The sequence below is a fragment of the Nerophis lumbriciformis genome, linkage group LG32 (genome assembly GCF_033978685.3).
Source record: "Nerophis lumbriciformis linkage group LG32, RoL_Nlum_v2.1, whole genome shotgun sequence".
NCBI classification, from domain to species: domain Eukaryota; kingdom Metazoa; phylum Chordata; class Actinopteri; order Syngnathiformes; family Syngnathidae; genus Nerophis; species Nerophis lumbriciformis.
In genome coordinates this window covers 20,954,674-20,970,997 of record NC_084579.2, presented here as the reverse complement: position 1 = coordinate 20,970,997, position 16,324 = coordinate 20,954,674, and the positions used below count along the sequence as shown (strand labels likewise).

Here is a 16,324-nt window from a genome sequence, read left to right as displayed (position 1 = left end):
GTCCTTCAATCAGACATTAAGATCTGTTTACTTTTGGAGAAACGCTGTTAAAAAAAAACACAGTTTGACTTTAACTACATAAAACCCAAAATGAAAGACATTTTTGCAGTGCGGATTTAAAACTTTGAAATGGGAAATAGAGTTGCGTACGGTACATGTGAATGACATAGTACAGTGTTGCAAAAATGACAATGGCATGTCTTCCGACCTGTTCTGGCTGATTTTTAAAACAAGCATTTGGCAGGAGTCTGATGTGTGGTTTCTGAAAACAGAACGGGTCAAGTCAGGCTGACTATCATACAGTGGACTTAAACACATAAAAGGCCTCTATGTACAGTAAATCATTGTGTCCCAAACATCGTAAAAATGACTTATTTTGCCAGGCCCTTCATGTCAGCCTGATCCTACTCCCACTTCTTTGATATTGTCCAACAGTTTATGATAGGAGGCAAAGCATGTTGTGGCATGTGCATTCGGACGGATAGTTCAAGGTAATGGGTTCATTCTTTTCCAAGACTTCTCCACTAAGAACTGTTCAGTATGGCCTTATATAGTGAGTGAAACCTTGGATGCAACCTGAATAAGACAAATATAAAACACCCCTGAATATAAGATGACCCTCTCCTTTTTTAAAGACCACTTTTTTGAGAAAAAAACATACCTGTTTTTGTTAACTAGCTCAACCATTGAGACACTTTTTTTTTTCCAGCAATGTACGTAAGGATGTAGCAATAAATGGTATTAATGATAACTGCGTTAAAACTCCTGATGGTTAGCAACACCGTTTGAAATTAAATTTAAAAATTGTTATGATAACTGCACATTGATAAACTCACAGACTGACTGGTGTCAGCTCACTAGCTTAAAGGCTAACATTCAAACAAAAGACATTAATATCTTTCCCCATTACGAAACATACATCAATCTAAACATATATAAACACTGTCTGAGCAATTAAGCTTTTCAATTGTGCACACTAGTGTTGTCCCGATACCAATATTATTTCGATACTTTTTTGGTACTTTTTTTCTAAATAAAGGGGACCACAAAAAAGTGCATTATTGGTTTTATTTTAACCAAAAATCTTACGGTACATCAAACATATGTTTCTTATTGCAAGTTTGTCTTTAAATAAAATAGTGAACATACAAGGCAACTTGTCTTTTATTAGTAAGTAAGCAAACAAAAGCTCCTTATTTAGTTGCTGACGTATGTAGTAACATTTTGTGTCATTTCCCATTCTATTATTTTTGTCAAAATTATTAAGGACAAGTGGTGGAAAATGTATTATTAATCTACTTGTTCATTTACTGTTAATATCTGCTTACTTTCTCTTTTCACATGTTCTGTCTACACTTCTGTTAAAATGTAATAATTACTTATTATTCTGTTGTTTGATACTACATTAGTTTTGGATGATACCACAAATTTGGGTATCAATCCGATACCAAGTAGTTACAGGATCATACATTAGTCATATTCAAAGTCCTCATGTGTCCAGGGACATATTTCCTGAGTTTATAAGAATAATATACATTTTTTTAAACGAAAATAGATGTTGAAATGCCAAAAATTATCGACATAATCATAGTAGTATCGAATAATGCTACTGTACTTGGTATCATTACAGTGGATGTCAGGTGTAGATCCACCAAACGGCGTTTGTTTGTTTACATTTTGACGCCGGTGAGCTAAGGTGTGTAGTGAAGCTGGTTTAGCTATTCCTCGTTCTGCAGGGATGATACTTGTAAGAAACGTACTTTATTTGTCGCCAAGGAGGCGAGGGTTAGTGATTTAGAAGTAGCTAAAAGTACCAGACCGGTACCGGTCCGGTACTTTTTAGAGGCGGTATAGTACCGAAAATGATTCATTAGTATCGCGGTACTATACTAATACCGGTATACCGTACAACCATAGTGCACACTGAACCTACAAGCTGTGCTCTTTTAATATGGAGTGATTGTCCTCTACTCAGAGGATGTGTTTTTACCGTGCGTTCAAGGATCGCTGAACAGAGTAGGACGCTACACCGCCCGCCAGAAATTATAATCCTTTTTTTTGTTACACACTTTCCATTTAAATAAGTCTTAAAATGCTACTATACAAGCCGATATTTAAAACAATAAAAGCTAAGCCATTAAACAGATGAAATACTATGACTAAAACACTATCAGTGATGCAAAAGAAACACAAAACTTGTCAAATAGTGTTTTTTTAACAGTGTCTATTTATTTTAGTTATTACAACAAATAACTTGGTCAAAAGATTTCATCGTGTGTATAAGTACTTTTTGGACACATAACAATACCGCAAAATAATAACAACCGTGATAATTTTGGTCACAATAACTGTGATATGAAATGTTCGTATAGTTGTATCTCAAATACTGACACAATAATAATAATAATAATAATAATAATAATAATAGGCAGAATTTATTTCTGTGTTTGGCCTTGGTTTAAGAATTTTTATTTCAAAATTATTATTCTCAGTAGAAAACAGCAGTTCAGAAGATTGCAGGAGATTCTTTATAAATAAATATATTTAAATATTACATTTTAAATCTTAGTTATTGTTACCCTATTTATAATGCCAAACAGCATTTACAACCATGCATTTGTAGATTTACTAGGCTTTCAAAGAAGTGCTTTTTGACGGGTTAGCAAAGTTGAGAGCCGTTGCAAACATTTGCAAAGCAACAATGTATCTTTGAATGGTGTTAGGTATTATGGGAAAATTTTGAGCATACCAGGAATCCTTAAAGTGGGTCAGCCGACTAATTAGAGGTGGGCTTTATCCCTTCAGAAATAATGTGAAACAACCTTCTTTCTATGAATCCCCGTTTGGAGAAGAGAGTTAATGAGTACGCATGTAGCAGGCCTGACATGTTTATGCAGGAATGCAGGTTATCCATTCTGTTCCGCAGGAGGAAAGAGACAAGAGTGAGAGGCAAAGGGGGTTCCTCGCCATCTCGCTCATTAGCCGTGAGAATGGCAAGAGCGGTGTGCTGTGAAGACTGATTGTTTTGCAGGCTCTTGTTATTTCAACAGAGACCTACCGGTACAGTGGAATGTTTTTTATCCGTGCTGAGGCTGCAGTGCAGGCCAGACCCTCTCTCATTGGACTACGGTCCTGCTCATTATTGAAGGAAAGGATTTGGAAGCACTGGCCCTAAATAGCGTCAACAGATCACTAACACGGACGCCACGTCTATGCCTAATTTTCTTTAGTGCGTTCACTCACTAAAGCTACAAAAAAAAACACACAAACAAGTCCGAAACGGTACATCGATTACACACCTAGAAAAAGGTTTTCAATTATTTTTTTTTAAAGGCTTACGCTGAGGTGCACAAAACATTTAATTCACATCCAATTCGTGATTCATCCTGATTCCAAATCTAGTCAATATTTTAAAAAACTAATTAAAAAAAAATTATAAAATACCTCTTTACTACAAAGGAATACAGTTTTAAAAATACGTTTTTAGACCATCTCCATGTAACCAGAATGAGCTTTTCCAACTTGTTTTGAAAAGGTTTAATTATAAATATTATACCAATTGCAAGAATTGGTTTGAATCGAGAATTGTGTTGAATCAATTCTGAATCGAATAGTCACCCAGGTAATCGGAGTCGGATTATGAGTTTAAGAACAATGTTTTTATATTTTTACATAATTAGTGACCTGGATAGTTAAACTTTTTTTATTTTTTCAATCAGGGATGCAAAATATTTTTTAAAACACATTTCTTTGCATCTGGCTTTGGGTCAGCTTCTTAGCAGCGCAGACATATTTGGAGGCTTTCAAAGCACAGTCGACGCGATGCTGACATTTCAGGTGGCTGATAAGGTTTGATGTGTAAAAACATGTATGTGTTGCAAATAGCATGCAAATTGTCTTCCTCTTAATAATAATAATAATAATAATAATAATCTTCCTTAGACAATCCCAGTTAGTTTACAGAGAGTTCAAGGGAACTTAACGACAGGTCGTTTACTGCATGAGCAGGAGAGAAGGAGCGCTTGATTTGCTCACACCAGTGACGTGCAGTCAGGGGAGGCAGGTGAGGCGGGGCCTCACGTGCCATCATGGAAAGAAAAAAAATGTAAAAAGAAAAACAATTTATTAAATTGTTGTATGTATCCAGTGATTATACTATAAAGTTATCTTCCATTTAACTTAACCAGTTTTAGATTATTTTTATTCAAAATCGCTGAATTTTCACATTTGCCGTTCAAATACTGAGAAGAGACTTGCGGTGAGTCACCAGCCAGTTGAGCCTCACCCTGGATTGCGCAATGACTCGGCTAACTGCTGGTCTGCTGTGCAGTGAGACCGTATTGCTATATGAATTATATAATACATTTCCATAGTTTAGTTAGCAGAGGTATATAATGTACAGCGTATTTTGTCAACAACTGTATGTGTGTAACGTATTTCTTGTGCTGAGCAATCATAAAACGGCTGCGAAGACGCACTGGGTGAGGCTCGCAGTAATCCCGCCTCCTGGTGGTAGAGGGAGCTAGTGATCTCAGAGATCATTCTTGCGACTACTCGGCTGCAGAAGAAGTGACAACAAGCAGCAACAGTTAGCAGCGATCGTTTATTTTTTCCTCTCGCCTGGACTTTTAACATGGAGGATTACATATCTAAAATAAAACAGTTTTTTAAACTGGACTTTTAATCGAAGCAGGAGGTAATAATTAAAGGAAGATCTCCATCGAGACAGAGGGACTTTTAAAACTGAAGAAAGATAAGGAAGACTTCTATAAACAAGTTATCGATGCTTTAGTTCAAAAGGAGCGGCGCATGGACTTCATTTATAAGTAAAGGTAAGACCATAAAAAAATGATAAATGGGTTGTACTTGTATAGCGCTTTTCTACCTTCAAGGTACTCAAAGCGCTTTGACACTACTTCCACATTTACCCATTCACACACACATTCACACACTGATGGAGGGAGCTGCCATGCAAGGCGCTAACCAGCACCCATCAGGAGCAAGGGTGAAGTGTCTTGCTCAGGACACAACGGACATGACGAGCTTGGTACTAGGTGGGGATTGAACCAGGGACCCTCGGGTTGCGCACGGCCACTCTCCCACTGCGCCACGCCGTCCCATAATAATGTTTTATTTATTAAATGTGCTATTTTGTGTGCTACAGTTAGTATATGTAAAATTAAAGTTAAGTTAAAGTACCAATGATTGTCACACACACTAGGTGTGGTGAAATTTGTCCTCTGCATTTGACCCATCCCCTTGCTCACCCCCTGGGAGGTGAGGGGAGCACTGGGGAGCAGTGGGCAGCAGCAGCGCCGCACCCGGGAATCATTTTTGGTGATTTAACCCCCAATTCCAACCCTTGATGCTGAGTGCCAAGTAGGGAAGAATGCTGGTATGAGCTTTTAAACATAACCCGTTAACTGCTGCCAATCAAATGGTGAATAAGATACTCTTTAGGGTTCATATGTTTGTAAATCTGACTGTGATGAAGTCAGTGCCTCACCAGCCATCAACCTCACCGCACATCACTGGCTCACACTAACCCACCTACAGCACAGTACTGGTAATTTTGCCTTATTGTATATTTTATGTTTTTTTTTTTTCATTTTTACAGTATTTTGTGACATGCCGGTTCAACATAAAAGTAATTTAAATGATTCTCTAATATAAATACAATAATATCTGAATAACAAATGCAGCAATATAAAACAAACTCAACAAAATAATTGTCGCAGCAAAACCAGCAGCAATACAAAACATGAATAAGGTGCAAAAAAAAAAGAAGTGCCTGTTTTGCAATGATTAGGTTTACAATTCCAAGGTTAATGAATGCACCTTGCTCTCCATGACTGGTGCATAGTGAGGAGTTGTCGGGTTTCTGTCGTGGCAAGTGCATATATTGAAATGTTGGTCATGTTTGTTGCTGGAACGTAAAACTTCTGTTGGCTTTATGAGGTCAGCATTCGGCAATAAAGTTTTAAAAGAACACTAGACTCTCTGCGCCTCTGTCGGGACTCTAGGTTGCCTGCAAGACGTTACTTAAACAATATCATCTTCAAGCACTTGTTGTAGGCCGAACCAAGTTTCATTAACCATCCCCACCAGTGAGTCAGAGCTTTTCTTCCTGTCACTGACATACACACAGAGACCTGCTCAAAAAAGTGTGACAATGGTTGGTCAAGTGAGCAAGCAACAGTAGAGTTATAATGATCATTTTAACATAGCGAATATATTTTTCCCAAAACTGGGTCTTGAGAAAGAGCGGTTATCTTATATTCAGGGTTTTCTTAAATCCTGGTCAATATAATAAATACAGTAAGTCATGTGATTCTGCACACCGTAGTGGTGTGATAAATGTGCAATTTGCTGTAACTAATGATGGGTATTTTACAAAGAAATTCTAATTTCTACTTATAAGTACAAACGCTGATTCAGTGCTACATTACACCATTACCATTGTAGCCTCGGGTGTAACGGTACGTGTATTTGTATTGAACCGTTTCGGTACGGGGGTTCCGGTTCGGTTCAGAGGTGTACCGAACGAGTTTCCACACGGACATATTAAGTAGCGTAACGCACGTTGTGTAAACAATGCACACCGAGGCACAACACACGGCAGTGTGCATTGTTTACTCAAAATGCCGGACATTCGAGGCATTTAAGAAACTCCGCCCTGACAGCTCCGCAAAAGAGGACATGTCCGGTGAAAAGAGGACGTATGGTCAGTCTATCGTAGCCCGTTAGCTGCTAGCATGCTGCTAACGGGCTACGATAGACTGACCATACGTCCTCTTTTCACCGGACATGTCCTCTTTTGCGCAGCTGTCAGGGCAGAGTTTCTTAAATGCCTCGAATGTCCGGCATTTTGAGTTAGGGTTGCGTGTATTTTCAATGTACGTTCAGGGTTAAGAAGAGGTTACAAACAAAAAAAATTGTGCGCGCAGCAGCATTCGTGAGGTAGGGGCAGAGACAGAGAGAGCGAGAGAGTTATGATAAACGCGCACGCGTCACCAGGCTCTGCTATATATCTATAGCAGGGGTGTCAAAAGTGTGCCCCGGAGGCCATCTGCGGCCCACAGCTAATGTTTTAAAGGCCCGCGGCACATTCTAAAAATACTAATAAAATAAACAAAAACATAACAAAAGTGAAATAAAAAAGCTTAAAGGTTACATGTAGTTTAGAAAAAGTTGCAATGTTGACGAATAAAACAAAGCTGTTGTTTTTTCTTTCAAACTGTCATTGCTCAAAACATAATATTGAATCAAAATCAATATTATTATGAATTATTGACATATCCAAGGTTCCGATTACTTCACATCAAATATTCCAGTAAGAAAAATATTTTTGGTGGAAGATTTTGCAAATTTGGTAAATAAATAACCCAAAAATTTATATTTTGTTGTTTTCTTACTGTACTGAAAATGAACCGAAAATGAACCGAAACTGAGGTACGTACAGAACCGAAATTTTTGTGTACCGTTACACCCCTACAATACAGTAGTTCCTCCACTTAAGACTGCCCAAATTTAAAAGAGTTTTGAGATAAGCACTGTCTCTCGGTTAACTGTTACGTTTTAAGTTACAAGCAAAAATCTGAGTTGCAAGCTTTTCGTCGACTATAAAATTTGTCGCCAACAATAGTCGGTCGCGTCATCACTTGAGTTTTTACGGAAACGGGTGAAAACAAGTGTGGGAACATTTCACTCTAATATTGTTAGGTATTTATACCTTGCTCATTTTGCAAAGCAGATCTTGTTTTCATGGCAGTACATATTTCATACAGGATCATTTAAAACGGAGGCATGATGTCGGACATCTGAAGGATGCAATCTCAACTTGGTAAGATAGTTAGCATGTTACCTTGCTAGCTAGCTAACAAGCGTGAGACGAGGTTTAACTATTTTTTTAACCAAAGTTAGCGAGCTAAACTTAGTCTATATCAATTCAAGTACTTTTTTTTGGCAGGAACTTGAGGTGTGAACTGTGAAGCAGCGTCAGCACAATAACAAACGTCAATCATACGCACACAAACATTAGGCATCACGGCCCTGATATCATAAAATAATAAATATACAAAGTATTAGGTAGCTAAAATGTTCAGAATGAATCGAGTGTATTTGCTAAAATGCCAGGAGTTGATCAATAATCAATAATATACACATGAGCCGTTTTTTAAACACCACAAAATGCTTGTTTCTTTTTGAGAACGTTTGATAGCTTCGGTGTGTGTTTTTTGTTTTTATTGATGCTATTTTTTACTGTCCTTTGTTTCCATTAAAAAATGCTACTTTGTTGTGGTCAGCACAGGACCTATCCTTGCTTCTAAATCAAGGGTGTCAAACTCATTTTAGCTCAGGGGCCGCATGGAGGAAAATCTGTGCACACGCAGGCCGGACTATTAAAATCATGGCATTAAACCTAAAAAATAAAGACAACTTAAGATTGTTTTCTTTGTCTTATTTTGGCTACAAATAGAACAAACACATTCTGTAAATATTACAATAAAAATATTTAAAAAAATATCGACAGCAGTAAAGTTTAGATCCATGAAGGAAAGAAGAAAGTGAATGAATGTTTATAACTGAATAAATGTACATATGCATAAAAATGTGTTGTCTTTTGTATTTTTTTTTTAATGAATTAAGTAACGTTTATGACAACCGTTTTCCAAAACACAATATAGAATGTGAGATATAACAGGATAATGCATATATTTATCATTTGTTTTCAAAACGTTTACAAAAAAGTGGGAACCCAAAGATTTACTGCGGGACCCCATTTTTATGTAATGAAATGTCGTTCTTATCTGTGCTGTAAAGTTAAAATTTGAATGACAATAAAAAGGAAGTCTAAGTCTAAGTCTAAGTCTTATGACTTGATGGGGACCCTGGGACCCCATTTGGAAAATTCCTAGCGCCAACACTGATGGAGTACTGGTGCGTGCAAAACAGCAGCAGACTGCTGCGGCCTGCGGGCCGGTTCTAATACTAATCAAATATCATAGATAATTTATTCACGGGCCAGATCTGGCCCGTGGGCCTTGACACATAGGTTCTAAATGGAACTAAAGTTTAAAAAGTTATTTTTGTTTTTGTAACAACCTCATGAGCAGCAGTTACAGTATAAAAAAAAATCGGAGTAAAATTGTCATCTTTTTCAGCTAGCACATAGCAAAAATAATATTAAGCTAAATTTAAAAGCAGATGGCTAAATAAGAGCCATTGAATAAGTTTATGCTTCATAATCCGATTAGTTGATTAATCGTGAAGATAATCGATGACTAGCTGACTATCAAAACAGTCGTTAAATGTAGCCCTCATCCCTGCCAATAGCGGCCGAAGCAAATGCCACTGTGAACCCTGCAAGATCAGGCCAAAACATCTGGTCTTAGTCGCTGGCTTAAAGCGAGACATGGACATAACATTTGGTAAAAGAATTTAGAGCGTAGCACTGCTCTTCTGCACCATACGAAAGCAAGAGGAGTCTAACGCCAACGAAGGATGTTTAAAAATATACCTAAATGGGGAACATGTATTCATAAAAATATGGAGAAGCTGCTGATGGTAGCAGCTCAAAAGAGATACCGTAGAAGTCCACTCTCCAAGGTAAATGTACATTATTATTCTAAACTACTGTAAATTCCGGACTATATGCCACTACTTTTTTCCTACGCTTTAAACCTTGCAGCTTATAAAACGGCGCAGCTAATATATAGATTTTTCTTCGCTGACAGCCATAATACGAATAGTTTTTTTTTTTAAACAAGCAACGACAATGAAATTGTATTTTATTGTTTGTGCGCCACCTTTTGGATGAGTTTGCCCTTCTGTTTAGAAACGGAAGTATAAATACCGTTCTGGCTTCTAGCTGTCCATAGCGTTTCTACTCGTATGGATTCTTCATTCATCACTCCAAGCAACGTTTGTAGGTTTTACAATATAACTATAACAATTCTTACTAACTAAACCGTCCCATGTGTGATGTCTGTAGGACTGTTTTTATGCATTATTGTACGTGTTATCGTAATGTTGTTAGCATTAGCTAATATGCTAACAAGTTTACAACGGTTAGTATTATTAACTTAAAATGGCATTCTTTTTGTATTGTTTTAGTTTCGTAAATTCACCAAAAAGTACCTTCTGCATCTAGTGGGTCCATGACGATGACTTCTCTTTTGTGTGATCCCTCGTGTTACTGCCGTGTTACAGACACTGTTTGGAAAGAATTAAGGTATGTAATAGGCCTGGGTGTTATAGCTTAAAAATTAAATATCAGATTTTTTTTTTTTTAATTAGATAACCGATTTTTTAAGTTAAATTAAGTTTAACTTTGATTGTGCTGCTGCCTTTCTTAAAGAAACTTTGCAGCGTGCAATCATGTTTTTCACGCCTTATGCCTCAATTCTATCGCGCTGGAAACACTTTTTTTTCTTTGAAACAAACATCTCGCTCTCATTCGCATAAGCATTAGCCAGGTTTTGCTAAGCTTGTGGATCTCCGCTAAGGAAGGGGGGCGGGCGAGGGCTTTGGAAGCTTATAGAGGCAAAAAAAATATGCCTGAGAAAGAGGAGAAAAACAATGATTTTTTATTTTTAAAATCTTCTGCAACAAAAAACTCAAATTTATCAATAGAATCGATATATCGCTCAGGCCTAGTATGTAACTAAACATTTACAAAATATTTTGGTGTAAATAACTAATTTTATACCATATATCTGCTAACATATGGAAAAATATTCTAAAATTTTGTGGTTGCAGCTTATATACTGATGCACTCTTTCGTCCAGAAAATATAGTAGTTCTTAGTAGTACATTCTATTGTATTGTTTTTCATAGAATATTATTATATTTCAAAACTCAGGTTACATGTTAAAATTGTGCTGTTTTGGTAGGGGTGCAGTTAAAAAAATTGATTCACATACGTATCCCGTACGTATCCCGTAACCCCTCTGCCACCGTGAAGCGGTGGCAGAGGGGTTAGTGCATCTGCCTCACAATACGAAGGTCCTGAGTAGTCTTGGGTTCAATCCCGGGCTCGGGATCTTTCTGTGTGGAGTTTGCATGTTCTCCCCGTGACTGCGTGGGTTCCCTCCGGGTACTCCGGCTTCCTCCCACTTCCAAAGACATGCACCTGGGGATAAGTTGATTGGCAACACTAAATTGGCCCTAGTGTGTGGATGTGAGTGTGAATGTTGTCTGTCTATCTGTGTTGGCCCTGCGATGAGGTGGCGACTTGTCCAGGGTGTACACCGCCTTCCGCCCGATTGTAGCTGAGATAGGCTCCAGCGCCCCCCGCGACCCCAAAAAAAGGGAATAAGCGGTAGAAAATGGATGGATGGACATCCGTATCACAATTCCTAATTCCTCTGGTCAACAATCGATTGAAAAAAAAAAAGTCAATACAATAATTAATTTTTGAAAATACCTTTTGCGGCCATCTCCATGCAACTAGTAGGAGCTTTTGTAACCTGTAAACTCTTTTGAAAAAGTTTTGTTATAATTAGTATAACAAATAATTTGAATCGAGAATCGTGTTGAATCGAGAATCAATTCTGGATCTCACCGTCACTCCTGGATTCGGAATCGGTTCGTACTGTAAGGTACCCAAAGATTCACATTCTTATGTTTTGGTGGGCCAAACACCAATGATTTAATTTAATTTCAATGGGAGACATTGATTTGAGAAACAAGTGTTTGAGTTAAGAGCTCCATAACAGAATCAATTAAGCTCGTATATGGAGGTACTACTACTGTACTACATTTCTTCATCTATGACTTTTACACAGAACTCGCAATCAGATAATTAGATGTTAGCGCCACGTCCTGGTGTGTCGTATAAAATATTTGTTGGACAACGACAATTGCTTTCAACACAACAGGTCAGGATAAGCAAGTCCCAGGTCGGTATGCCCTTTCACAATGGCAGCGTCCCCTGCATATGTTACAGCTTTTGATACAACCTCCTGAGGTGGAAAATTGCCCACCCCCCACTCTGAAAAAAGACAGCTTTTAGGGACAGTGTGAAAGGGGCTTTTTAACATGTCTGGTCTCCTTTTACCTTATTTATGTTTGCATACAATATATGTGATAGAAATAGTAACAATGTCATTTTCACAACTTTCACTTTGAGATTTTCAATAGTTTGCTATTTAAAGTGCTGTTGTCATGCAATCATGACAGGGATGTTGCTGTTGTTGTTGTTTAAAAGGGTATTGTGTGTGCCTTTTAAAATACTTGGCCACAGTCACAATGACTTAAAAGAAACTAATCCTGGAAACGTGATAGCACCTTTTACGCCGTACTTCAGTGAGTCATTTCCTCCCACCTTCCTGCCTGGGACAGCTACAACCCACAGATGGATTTGAAAACAGTCAACTAAAAAGAAAATGTAGCTTTGCTTTTGTAACCTAAACTATTTAAAGGGGACCTATCATGCAAAACCAACTTTTCTTACCTAATGGTACCTATTTTTTTGTATTTAGGATCTGCATAATCCCGAAAATGTAAAATCAAACCATGAATGCATGGCTGAGATATTTATGAAACAATCTTGCCTTCCTTCAAACGAGCCGTTTGGAATTGGACCAATTTGTGAAGTTTTTCCCAGTGGTGACTTTAGCGGATATCTCCATATATGGTAGATATTTACCCAAACTGCTTTGCTTGAGTCTGCCATTGCAGGCCAACGCTGTAGTCAATAAGTTTGTTATTTTCCTCCATCCTCTTGCTATGGGGCAGACTGGCTTTACTTTAAATGTATATCTGTCAGTAGACTCCATGTAAAAGCGCCAAAAATTACAACACGGCTGACAGGAAGAAAGAAGACACAGTCGAAATGGAGGCATGTAAATGCGCATCCTGATGAAACGTTTAGAAAGCGGTTTAAAGATGGTCGGTAAAACAATCTATGCTCAATGTTGACCAAAATAACAAAATTACATTTTATGTAGATCATACGGAAGTGTTTTAAAAGTACAAAAAAATCTTAATATGACCCCTTTAAATCAAATGTTTGGCTCTGTAATTTCATTATCGCATGTTCATTCCTTCATATTTGCCAGAATTCTCAACCAACACCAAATTCTGCTCATATGTCCCAAAACACAGTTCTGTGAGGAGAAATGTGTTCATATCCTCCAAACATTAGAAGTGTGGTCTCAGCTGGCAAAGAAATTTGGACAAGGAGGCGGGGAGGAAAGTTCAAGGGAAATCAGAGAGAACCTCTTCTTCCAAGAATGACACCGGACGAGACGCGGCGGGCTTCTATGACGACGGCGGCCCTGATAGCGTCTCCGATGATGCTATGACTGATTTCGGAGTACATGCAAAAGGACTGAATGGAGACACACAGCTTAAGCATGCCTTCGCTCTTGTGAATAAACTGTCCTTTCTACTAATTTCTGACAAAAGTAGTTTTATCCACAGCTGTGTCTTGTGAGGTCAGAGCTCTTGTGGAGCGAACAGTGGCGGGAATTTAAGGGAAAAAAAGACAATGACTCACATAAATAAATAAGAAAAGCTCTGTAGCTGGCTCACATTAATCACAGCCTACCTGCTTGAACATGCTTTTCTCAGAAGGCGTTTTTAGAACCTACAGTTCTCTCTCTAAATCCAATCAGTAGATACAATAGTAAACTTAGTCCATTTCAACCTTGGTTCTTTTTCTTTTCCAATTAAAAATCCAAGTAAAACAAACATCAGAAACTCAGAAAACCATGTGATATCACACTATACTCTTATAGGCCACACAAGTGTAAACAGAAAATATGTTACCAGTATGAAGAAGAGTTTGAACAACAATATGAGGCAAATAATCCTGAATGCTAAACTAAAGTTGTGTTTGGTGTCTCTATGTCAGCATTACGCTGCTAAGCTCAATACATGTGCTTGATTTGTTTATTTACCAGCTGATTCAGATCGAGAACCATGGCTGAGTTTGTTACACTCATTTTTAACTGCTGGAATCCACTTGCTTTTGACACTGTGCATGGGCAAAATCAGGTACAACTAGGTACTATTTCTAGCACATGTCTGTCGGGGTTCCGAGCATAGCGAGCCAATATTTTATGGGTGACGTAAACCACTGATCAATCATTGCATCTGCAGAGTTACTATTGCCAAGTTATTGTAACATTTGGGAATATCCAACCAGAAATACCACATACCGTACTGCATTGTTCCATTTTCTAGTGTATCTTTTGAAACCGAAACGCTGCACATGATCAGCTTGTTTGTTGGTCAGTTAGTTAGTTAGTTTGTTCATCAGTTTGCCAATCAGCTGGCTGGTCACTTGTTTGATCAGTTTGTTAGTTGATGTGTTGGCCAATTAGTTATTAGGTCAGTGAGTTAGTTTGTCTATTTGTAACTTGGTTAGTTAGCTATCCAATTAGTCACTTGTTGAAGCAGTTAGTTAACCAACTAGCCTATTAGTTTGTTGGCCAATCCTTTACTTAGTTCATCAGTTAAGCCAATTAACTAGTTGGCCACTTGGTCAATCAGTTAGTAGTTGATCAGTTAGTAATTTTGTCAGTTAGCCAAATAATTAGTTGGTCACTAGGTCAATCATTTTTTTTGTCCGGTCGTCAATAGGCCAATACTAAAATTGGTTGGTTGGTCAGTTAGCCAATTAGTTAGTTGTTAAATAAGTGAGTTAGTTAATTCGTTAGCCAATCAGTTAAATGGTCATTTGATCAGTTTTGTAGTTGGTTAATTCATTGGTCAATCCGTTAGCAAAACAGTTAGATTGTCACATGGTCAATGAGTTTGTAGTTGGTTGGGTGGTTAGTTGGTAATTTAGCCAATTAGTTAGTTGGCCACTTATTCAATCACTTTAGTAGTTGGTCAGTTTGTTATTGATCCATCCATCCATTTTCTACCGCTTTGTCCCTAAATAATTAGTTTGTCACTTAGTCAATCAGTTTGTAGTTGATTGGGTGGTTAGTTAACAAATTAGTTTGTTGATCAATTGGTCAATCAGTTTTTTGTCTGTTCGTCAGTAGGCCAATTAGCAACCTGGTTGGATGGTCAATTAGTCAATGACTTAATTGGGCAATAAGTTATACATAGACATAGTTAATCACTTAGCCAATGTGTTAATTAATAAGTTAGTTCGTTCATCAGTGAGACAATTTAATAGTTGCTCACTTGGTCAAACAGTTTGTTAGTTGGCCAATTTATTTAGTTAATGAATGAGTGGGTTGGTTCTTTAGCCAAACCATTGGTCGATCAGTTAGTCTGTCTGTAGACCAGTGGTTCTTAACCTGGGTTCGATCGAACCCTAGGGGTTCGGTGAGTCGGCCTCAGGGGTTCGCTGGAGCCTCCGCCACGGAGGTAAAGACACATCCGACTAATCGTGTAAATAAAAACTTCTCCCTATCGGCGTATTATGGATACCCCCAAACAATGTTCCCTCTAATTTTCCATCTGATTTGCAAGTTGTTTGATTGATCGATTGAAACTTTTACTAGCAAATTACAAAGGAAGATAATACATTATATGAAACAGTACAGTTTACACAGTACAGTACATTTTCCGTACAATTGACCACTAAATGGTAACACCCGAATAAGTTTTTCAACGCGTTTAAGTCGGGGTCCACGTTAATCAATTCATGGTAATGTGTGTAAGGTGTGTAATTTGTTGTTAGTTCATGCACTGCGTTGGTTTTGTTCTTTGAACAAGGTGATGTTCATGCACGGTTCATTTCGTGCACCAGTAAAAAAACATAACTTTTTCTTGAATTTGAAAAAAAACATTTTATTTTTCACTAAAGAAGGGTTCGGTGAATGCGCATATGAAACTGGTGGGGTTCGGTACCTCCAACAAGGTTAAGAACCACTGCTGTAGACTGTGGCGTAAAATACTGCAACATCCCATTTTTTTTAGCTTCCCTCAATTTCCTCTCTGAGAAAATTTGACTACTCACCGACAGCTATATGCCCAGAAGCAACTGTCGGAAACCCGTGTTCTCCTTTATTAATGTTGTTGTCTCGTTGGGTAGAATGGAGCTTTGTTTTTCAATTTCTTACTGTTAAATCTGGCTCTGGATCATCTGCGGTGATTGTTTGAGATGTGTTTTTCCACACATTCAGAACTTCCTTCCAATTCTGGGCCCAATCTCAGCCATATCATTTGTAGTAATTATGGGTTGCTATAAATACATAGACAAGAAGCACACCCCTGACCCCTGTCTACCTTTCCCCAAAACACCCCCTCTAGCCTAATTTCCTCCTCCTGCTTTATGGTGACACTCAAGATGGGAACATTCATCAGTCTCATCCCTTTGCTTGGCTGACAACAATTCCAAACACTTGTGACCTTT

General features: G+C 38.0%; 1 protein-coding gene across 7 annotated transcripts in view; it reads right to left on the bottom strand.

Annotated features, from left to right (window-relative positions):
• The window catches only part of ptpn13 (protein tyrosine phosphatase non-receptor type 13), a 141,885-nt gene that overhangs the window by 124,846 nt on the left and 715 nt on the right, over positions 1 to 16,324 (bottom strand). For all 7 annotated transcript variants that reach the window (XM_061926899.2, XM_061926900.2, XM_061926904.2 and 4 more), the window contains exon 2: positions 10,141 to 10,215. In XM_061926899.2, the coding sequence (XP_061782883.1) occupies positions 10,141 to 10,162 (22 nt within the window). In that variant the 5' untranslated portion in view covers positions 10,163 to 10,215. The remainder of the gene's footprint in view (positions 1 to 10,140; positions 10,216 to 16,324) is intronic.